Source organism: Cornus florida, unplaced genomic scaffold (genome assembly GCF_030987335.1).
Source record: "Cornus florida cultivar Cherokee Brave unplaced genomic scaffold, ASM3098733v1 CherokeeBrave_3.0.0_Hap2_Chr04, whole genome shotgun sequence".
NCBI classification, from domain to species: domain Eukaryota; kingdom Viridiplantae; phylum Streptophyta; class Magnoliopsida; order Cornales; family Cornaceae; genus Cornus; species Cornus florida.
Genome location: NW_026775574.1, coordinates 36,082,273 through 36,092,340, shown reverse-complemented (window position 1 = coordinate 36,092,340; position 10,068 = coordinate 36,082,273). Strand labels below are relative to the sequence as shown.

The 10,068-nt window shown below is 34.5% G+C and overlaps 2 protein-coding genes across 2 annotated transcripts in view; one reads left to right on the top strand and one right to left on the bottom strand.

Annotated features, from left to right (window-relative positions):
• The first annotated feature begins 2,342 nt into the window (after positions 1-2,342).
• LOC132304900 (receptor-like protein EIX2) lies at positions 2,343-2,945 on the top strand. The gene is made up of 2 exons (XM_059802600.1): positions 2,343-2,543; positions 2,649-2,945. Exons 1-2 carry the CDS (start codon positions 2,343-2,345, stop codon positions 2,943-2,945), a joined length of 498 nt encoding a protein of 165 aa, XP_059658583.1.
• A 5,793-nt stretch (positions 2,946-8,738) lies between these two features.
• LOC132303144 (uncharacterized) overlaps positions 8,739-10,068 on the bottom strand; it is a 32,406-nt gene continuing 31,076 nt past the window's right edge. Inside the window, exons 15-16 of the mRNA XM_059800268.1 lie at positions 9,542-9,650; positions 8,739-9,197 (exon numbers count right to left, since the gene is read on the bottom strand). Coding sequence (XP_059656251.1) covers positions 9,063-9,197; positions 9,542-9,650 — 244 coding nt within the window. The 3' untranslated portion in view covers positions 8,739-9,062. The remainder of the gene's footprint in view (positions 9,198-9,541; positions 9,651-10,068) is intronic.

Genomic DNA, 10,068 nt, shown 5'->3' with positions numbered 1-10,068 from the left:
ATGCAAGGAGAGAATGAGAGAGTGACGTTAGGAGAGAGAGAGGCACTGATCAACCAAATGCCCTTATGGCCATTATAATAAATAACAATGGTGGGTCCCACAATTTTAATATATACTAATCAAATCACAACCACATAAATAAACATGTAACCACATAATTTTATATCAAATAATAATGCATAATATGCAACAAACCTGAAACACAGTCCCCGTGTCAACAACCCTGGTAACGGGCTTCACTTGGGACCTCCTGGCCCGAAAAACAAAAAAATGCCGAAATGACAAGCAATGCATTTTCAAGCGTTCTGAACTCAAGGAAATGCCCCAATCAACTCTCGGACCCATCTGGCACACCTCACGGTGCCCGGCATGGAAAATGAGACAAATCCAAAATAACCCCGAAAAATCGAAAAAATCCTAAAAATTTGAAAAATTGGGAAAATTAGGATCATTACAATCTACCCTCCTTAAAGAGATTTTGTCCTCGAAATCTACACTCTTAAAGAAGAAAGAGACCCACAAACACAGACCTTTCCAAGAGGCACCTCTCAAAACTGTAAGACTAAGAACTCACCAACCTTATTGCCTTCGACACTGTAAGTCCACAGGCAATCCTACACCACTGCCACAAAAACACAATGCTCACTACCCTATGAGGGTACTCATTAATCACCACATCATAACACAAAACCAGTTGGATTCATACCTGACTCAAACAGACATCAGTCCACTCTACACTGTAACGCAAGGCTTCGGAGCCCGAAAGAAGAACGGTCACAAAACCACTGAACATGACAACATCCAATCTCAACTCATCCTTCAATGGACACACTAACTCCAGACAAGGAACCCTGTCCATCTCACAATTAAGCTCAACTCAGATCTACACATCACTATCAAACCAAGTACTCGCTATCTAACAAATAGCTACACCATCACATATCGGTACAAGCGATCACCAACCACACATTACACTTAACAACCTCAAGATGACTAAACCGTGAATCTTCCAATGACTACATAATCATGAGTCACCAGAACAATAAATTATTATTCTTATTATTTCATAAATTTAATTTAATAAAAACGTTTCATTGTGGTGACAGGGTCAAAAGTTCCACTTAAATTCTTCTTTCATTGTGATAAAAGAGTTGAGTTCCACTAAAAATTCTTTCTGTAGTCATAATGTAACTTTGTTTCTCTAAAGGATGAGTTTCTGTAGTGGACTTATACTTCTAGTTTCATTTTTCTTTCCAGAAACTTCGTCGAAGTATGACTCTGTAGTGGACCTTTATTTACTGGTTTAATTTTTCTGTCACTGTGGCAACAGATGAAATCAATGAATAAACATTTCAACAATAGGTCTTTTAATTGGCCAACATAATGACTGTAAAATAGCAACAGTCACCAACATATTTTACTAGACACTCCACTATCCCACTATTTGTTTGTGTTATAATAGACATATATATATATATATATATTATTTCATAAATTTAATTTAATAAAAACGTTTCATTGTGTTGATAGAGTTAAAAGTCCACTCAAATTCTTCTTTCATTGTGATAAAAAAAGTCGAGTTCCACTCAAAATTCTTTCTATGGTCATAATGCAACTTTGTTTCTTTAAAGGATGAGTTTCTTTTGAGACATAATTTCTTCATGGAAATTTCATCAAAGTATGACTTTGTAGTGGACCTTTACACCTGGTTTCATTTTTCTTTCATTGCGGCAACAGATGAAACTATGAATTAATAGTAACATATTATTGCATGATAAAAGCATATGATTTGAAGGAGTAAATCAGAAGCATATTGGCATACTGTAGCACATTATCAGATAGTCTAGGTTTGTCCTCGTAAATACTTAAAATTTCAACCTTATACTTCACAAAGGTGAGGAAGTACATAAATAAACTGAAAAAAAATAAAAAATAAAAAATCAATCTCAAAGGCTCACACTAATTTTGGATTTTAGGGCACAATTAATTAAAAATTAAGAATTTAACATTCCAGAAGTGGTCCTTCAGTTGGTCGCCAAACATCTTCCACTATACCGTCCTCTTGTGATTAGACATAGCAGGAATGTGTCTTTCAGTGGATGAATATATTGTTGACTTTTCCAAGGAATAAATTTTGTCTTTTGGATGAGCTATTGAAATATGTTGTGCGAAAAAAAGAAAAAAATTCGGTAAGTAGTATAAATAGGGGTTGTCACATGGCTGGAGATGAAAAAGAAAACTAAGTTTATCGGCCTATTCTGAAAATGATGAGCGGAGAAATGTTGTTTAAACATTTCAAAGTGTTGGTTGTTGTGGTTTTTTTAGTAATATTGTGCTTGAAAATGAAACAAGCTCTTGGATTATTCAATAATTCACGAGTTGGTAAAGTAGTGAGGTGCATAGAGAGGGAGAGACAAGCTCTCCTTCAGTTTAAAGAAGGGATCTTTGATGATTATGGCATTCTCTCTTCTTGGGGGAACTCAATTGAAGACTGTTGCAAATGGAGAGGAGTTCAATGTAGCAACCGCACTGGTCATGTGATGGTGCTCGATCTTCACGTTCCCTCATACATTAATTATTAGCATCCTTGGGAAAATGATTAGCAGCCATTGGGAGGTACAATTAGTCCTTCTTTGCTTGAATTGCAGCATTTGAAGTATTTGGACCTCAGTTCCAATAATGTTGCAGAGAGCCCCGTCCCAGAATTCATTGGTTCCTCTAGCAGTTTACAATACCTCGATCTTTCACATAATCATTTTGGCAGTACGATTCCTAATCAGTTTGGGAATCTTTCCGAATTGCGTTCTCTTGATTTGGGCTCTAATGATGATCTGAGTGTAAAAAGTTTAGAGTGGGTTTCCCATCTTTCTTTATTAAGATACCTTAATCTGAGCTATGTTAATCTTAGGAATGCAATAGATTGGATGGAAGCACCCAATATGTGAGCCAGTGCGTCCTGTGATTAACCGAAGTTTGACCCGATAATGGATCCGAGTGTGGAAGCAAAAACCAAAACCAAGTCTCTAGATATGCAATGCATCTCTAAGACACCAAAGTGACCTTCCATGAGGCCACGGAACTCAACGAGAACAACACGGAAGAAAAAGATCAGAAAAAGGTCATATAAGCCCTCAAGGGCAAAATAGTCTTTTTACATAAAAACAATATCTCTAGAAATGTACATCATCCCTAAGACACAAGCGTGACTTCCCATGAAGTCACGGAACCCAAAAGAAAGCAAAGCGGAAACAATTTAAAAAGAGAAACTGGACAAGTTTAGCCCCAAGGGCAAAATGATAATTTTTAGCAAGATTTGGGTTCTACTGAGCACACCATTGGATCGATGACGAAAAATTAATCAAGCTAGCCTCAAAAATCACTTTATTTGGAGTCCGAATGAAGAAGATAGGCTAAAAACAAAATTAGAGTCGAGGCGGCCAAAAAAGGGGGTACCAAGGCACCCCATGCGCGCGCGGAGGCCAACCGCGCACACACAAGAATGCTTGACAGTAGGTGCCCCCTTTTTTTCAGATTTTGTTGAAACAGATAGCTTTTTGGACCCTTACATGAATTTTTTTTAGAAAAACATAAAGAAGAAACCCCTCTTAAAATTAAGTTTTCTACCCGACCATGTCGAAAGAAAATTTTTAAATACGATGTGAAATGCGCAGAATGCCTCTGGATCAATTTAAGTCAAAAACGATGAAAATGCAACTTTGCACCAATTGTTCATTTGACCCTAAATGGTATTGTGTGCTAAACCGATCATGCACACAAACATAAATAGTGATTTTAAGTGCATGGGAATAACCCGTGGGCCCCATACAAGCCCGATGCAAAATTTGACCTATCAAATCTCAAAAATGCCTAAAATGGACTTTTAAAAGAAAATTTTAAACTTAAAATTATAAAATGGTTACGAAAGACCGTTTGGTCCTTGACCACACTTCATGCATAAATAAAGGGACCCTATGGAAGTGCTAAAGCACACTTCCCACCACCCATGCAAATGCAATAAAGCTAAAGCATGTTATTTTTCTATTTTTCCACAATATAGCTTGAAAGTAAAAGTACTCAAAATACAAATAAAAAGTACTTGGCCTATGGCCTCATTACATACATGTCAAATACAAATCAAAAGGCGCACTTATGTGCACATTACATATATATAACCAAATATACAAGTTTTGACATTATAAACCAAAAATAGTATTTCATGCTAACAATTGCATAAATCAAATATTTCAAGTCTACAAAACATCCAAGCCATAATGTGAATCCCAAAACATGATTTCTTGTACCTGAAACTAAGTCGTATTCAGCGGGGTGAGTAACTTGTATTACTCGAAGGGAATGAGCATGCATAGACCTAATTTTTTACATAATTATCACATTAATGTGAAATAATTCATAAGGTTCATGCCACCTACCGTCTATGTCAAAAATGAGACTCAGGGATCATCCTAAGCTATTTTAAAGCATTTCTAGCATAAACTACAATATTTATGCAAGTAAACAACGTAGGAGCATACGGTATGACGCAACAAGATATAGGTTATCAAAGTTATCAACTTGTAACCTAAAATACGAAAGCAACTAAAGCGGTCCATGCCACCTAACATCTATGTCCCAAATGAGTCTAAGGAATCATCTTAGGTTATATTAGAACAATAAAACACAAATCACAATATCAATGCAATTTAACTAACATTGGAACTTCCAAAACAATGCGACAAAATATAGATTATCAAAGTTATCCATTTGAAACCTAAAATGCGTAAACAACTAAATATTACAATTTAGCATAATTAGAACTTCTAATACATCGCAACGAGACATAGATTCTCAAAGTTATCAACTTAAAATCTAAAATGCGAAAACATCAAGTTATAACAATTTAGTGCTATTAACTTGAAACGAAAAAGCAAAATCAACAAAGGCGGATATACTTGGACATCAATCGGATCAGACTGACACGGGGTTACTTTTGGACTACTAACCCATGGGCGACCTACCCTACATGCGCACTAGACCATAGGGGGAGCTCTCATCCCTCTTACTAGAACCATCTCCTAGCCGTAGTTATACTTTCAACATCCCAAGTTTCCAAATCAACAAGTTGTGTAACAACATATATATCAACATGTATATACAAGATAAAAGTTATATACCATGCACAATTCAATTTTGAAAACACACAACACATGCTCTAAGTCCACAACTACTATGGCATGAAAAATGTCGAATCTTCAGTGTCGAATCTTCACACACTATAACAATATTATTCAATATTGAAAATATAATCTCATGAATATAATACCAGTCTGAAATCATAATTTAAACATTCAATCAACATCAAATACATGATTAAGTCTTTAATGCAATAGAATCGGAAATTAATTAAATAAACTAATTAATTTCTCTACATTTCAAATCTCATCCAATTAATCCCTAATTAACATATATGTCAAGATCATAACATGGTCATTACATATATCAAATCAAAAACTTAATTAGGTCTTTGAAACAACAAAATAAAATTTAATTAAAACAAAATAATTAAATCTCTAGATTCTAAAGCAACTCCAAATGGCCCCAAATTAATACATGCTAGTAAACAAGTCCTAGTCATTATAAATGTCAAGTTAAAAACTTAATCAAATTAATGGAACCATTAAACAGATTTTAATTAATTCGTTTAATTAAAATCTCTAAATTTTAAAACTCATCCAAATGCTCTCAAATTAAAATATGTTAAAGAACATGTCAAGGCTTAATTTAATAGCATATCACAAGTTAATTCTACACTATTTACAATTAGATATATTAAACTCAATGCCAAGAAAATAATTAAATAAAGTTCTCCAAACTTATCCAAATATTCTCAATTTAATATATGTGATAGAACATACTTAAAATAAAATTAATTAATTATTTTTTTCTAGATTTTAAAACAACTCCAAATATTCTCAAAGTAACATATGTTAAAGATAATGCAAAGGCTTATTTTAATACCACATTGCAAGTTGATTCCATGTTAGATACAACCATGTGAATTTAATTTTCATACAAGAAAATAATTAAATAAAAGTCTCAAAACTTATTCAAATATTTTCAATTTAATATATGTTAATGAACATATCAAGGCCTAATTTAATAGCATGCCACAATTTAATTCCACATTATATACAACTATGTGAATTAAATGTTATACAAAGAAAATAATTAAATTAAATTCTAGATTATGAACAAAAGTATGCATACAAGTTGTATAAGTATCAATAGCATGTAATACATCAAGAATTAGATCCTATAACATCCCCTACCTCAATTTGAGATGAAAATCTCAAAAGCCACCTAAAGGAAACCACTCCGAATCCGACGATACTTCGGGGTTATGTCGGGGACAACGAGGGAAGCAACTATCCCCCTTGAGGCATCACCAAAATCCAAACCCGAACTCAAAAATGGTCAAAACCAGATTCTAATAGAGGGGAAACGAAAATCTCGCCAATCCCGACAATAAAGTATTAATCATCGAGGCAAAAATCAAGGAGGAAGAGGGTTGATTTGGGAAAAGAAGGGTGGCAGTCATGGAAGAGTTGAAGAACTGGGTCTGCAGCAGTGGAGAAGAAGAGAAAATGAAATGATTTATTTTCCAAACCCCTTATTTATAGAAAATCTCAAAAAGTGCTCTGAACAGGTCCCGCCGGGTCCCGAAAAGTGAAATATGCACAGACGCGCCCAAACAACGAAACACCATGATCAAAAAAGAACCAAAATGAGAAAAAATGAATAATGGAATAAACAGCGTCGATAACTGAATCCCGGGCAGAAAGATATGCCCCGAACAAGGCCGGCGGCAATCGAGGTTAGAAACCCTAAAACTGGGGAAAATAACTATAAGACAATTCTAAGAGTACGCGGCTTGACAAAAAGTGAAAATAAATCATGTACGAGGATCCAGGCTCAAAACGAGGCATTTTGCAATAACTTTCATTAATTGTATAATGGCCCCTACAAAAAGGGATACCTACAAAACTACCCAGAATGAAAATATCTTCCAAAAGTTATTTTCTTAAAACTCCTAATCAAAATATCTCCAAAGGATATTTATGAAAAACACCCCAAGAAACCAAAATGTTTCTGAAGAATCCCTTCATCCATACCCTGCGAGAAAAAGAAACAACCGGCGAGCTTTTCTCCAAAATTAAAGCTACGTGTTTCGAGGAAATCAACTACAATGAAAACTCGTGAATTCAAAAATCAATTTCGAACACGAAAAGTGAAGTTATGTCAAAAAAGTGACAAATGGGGAAAAGGACGAAAAGTGAATAGTGTCAAAAAAAAGAAAATGTGAAAATGACGCGGTCCTCACAAGGAAATTATCAATCCAAAGGAAGGAGTCTCGGAAACCATTCCCAAGCACTCGATATGACACCAAGTGACGAAAAACCAAACTCGAAAAAGATAAATCAACGGAAAAAAAATATCCGTAAAATTTGAGGAAAATGAAATGAATGAAAATGACCGGGTCATTACACAATAAGCTCCCTCTCCTAACGGAATTGCACTTGAGTCATTGTGTTCTCCCCGATATCGCTTTTTTGATTTTCTACACTTTCACTCCAATTTTGTTTTTTTGTATTAGCTAGATTTTCAATACTTGAATGACAATCTTTATAACAATTCTAATTGTTTCTATGTGACAACAACGGCGAATATGGACAGAGTGTGGAGGCAGCTTCATAGCTAATAGGTAAATATATTTAATTCCTCTCGTTGTAAACTAATGTTAACAATTTTAATTCCTCTCGTTGTAAACTAATGTTAGTTGTTCAATTTCACATTTTGATTAAACAGATTACTTACGTTGTTTATATTGTTCAATTTTTTTTGCATTTTCGGTGTATGCCACTCAAGTTCTTGCTTGGACGACTTCGAGTTTTGCATACCATCCAGTACTGCAACTATCTCCTAGGCCTCTCTATTTCTTGAAGAATATATTGTATAACTATTCTCTACATTATTGGTACTAGATTTAGTTAGTGTTGATTGAAGCACAACCATATGGTGTTGGACTATTTGTATGAGGAATGGTTGTGGCCTGCAGGGCAATCCAAATTAAATATATTACATAGTTTGTTGTTTAATATTTGCTTTCAAATGTACCATTTAAAATAGGGTTTCTTGAATATTATTATTGATAGTGATAAGGCCTCTTTTCTAGATGTAAGTCATGCTTAATTAATAATCCCTTAAGAGTTTTTTTTTTTTTTTTTCTCATAATCTCGTTTTCTAATTCGATACTTAATGTCATCCTCCTCTATCAAGTTTAACCCTGAAACAAAGTAAAGCATGTGATTTTACCACTAGGCCAATCCCTTGTGCGCGCGCGTGTCGCTACCTTGTAGTAACAATTAGACATGACAAAAGCAAAATATTCAAAACATTTCTCTATATTTGAGAGAAGTAACAAATTACTAAATCCACTGAGACATTGAGCACATTTGTGTACATTGCCACTAGATCATATAGTCCCTGATTAAAACATAGAAACTATCTTGATGTATGCACAAGCATCAGTCGAAAACTAGATAGAATGGTCAATACTATGTCAAACAATGTATTACCCGTGCATTGCGCGCATACAATACTATGTCAAACAATGATCAATATATTTATAATATTATGTTCATTGAATTAAACCAAAATAAATAAAAAGATGACAAAGGAGATTAAAGAAAACAAGTAATGACTTCTTCTATTGAATCATTGCTTGGAGCAAACTACAATCTCCAACCAACAAAACATAAATGAATTGTTAGAAGGCAAAAACCTTCGTGATATCGATGTGATCATAACTAAGTGATTGGCTGACCCAGTCAATAAAATGGCCAAAACATTACTATATTATAACACAATGGTCATCAACAAAAACATAATTGGCCTATAAAGAACACAACAGAAAACTCTATTGAATCATTACTTGGGGCAACTCCATCCGATGATCTCCAACTCTCCAACCAATCAAAACTAAATGAAAAATTAGACAGAAACCTTCATAATATGGATGTGACCCGAACTGAATGATCTGTTGACCCAGTCAAGAAAATGGGCAAGGTAGGGTGCCAATCTACCGTCGTAATAGCTGCACTATGAGGAAGAGTTCTCATTCCATTTGTATGACCTCGAACCTAGTAACATGGAAACTTGCATCAGAGCAAAAGCATTACATATCTTGAACGCATGGCAAAGGCCCATTGTATGATATATTATTAGCTGTAAGTTTACAACCAACCCATGGCTAAGAATGGTAAGGATCAATGAGTTAGCAAAAAACAATATTAGATACAGCAGCACAAAACCAGATCACACACTTCATGTTATGTTAACTTTTCGGGGAAAAAAAAAAAAAAAAAAAAAAAAAAAAGGATTAAACGCGCTGCACGTGTGTGAGAAATGTATCAATACAAATATATAAACATATATATATATATACACAAAGAAAGAAAGACAGAGAGAGAGAATGGAGAATTACTTGATATATGGGAGCTCTTACTGAACCAGATGTTACCAAGAGTCTTTTCCCATTAGCATCTAAAGTCATTTCATGTCTAAAGTAAACTGAATCATCACGGTTGCAAAACCTACATAATGGAACACAATGATGTCACCACAGTTCCTTCTGCATAAATTAATGTACAATGATTTTGAAGATACCATTAAAAAAAGTTATAACTATGCATAGGACAACTAGGGAAAACCCAGTGCACGAGACTCACACCATTGCGGGGTCTAATGAGGGTCAAATATACACAACCTTACCTCCACATGCAAAGAGGTTGTTTCTATGTTTCGAACCCGTGACCTCTAGGTCACAATGGAAAACCTTACTGTTGCGCCAAGGCTAATCCTCTATGCATGGTCAAATAACTCACACGCAATATTAAGTACACCATACCATTAAAGAAACAAGATCATATCAATTATATAAAATTAAAAGAGACATTGGAAGTTGAACATACTATCATGGTATCAATCTAAAGAGTCAAACTACAAAACTTA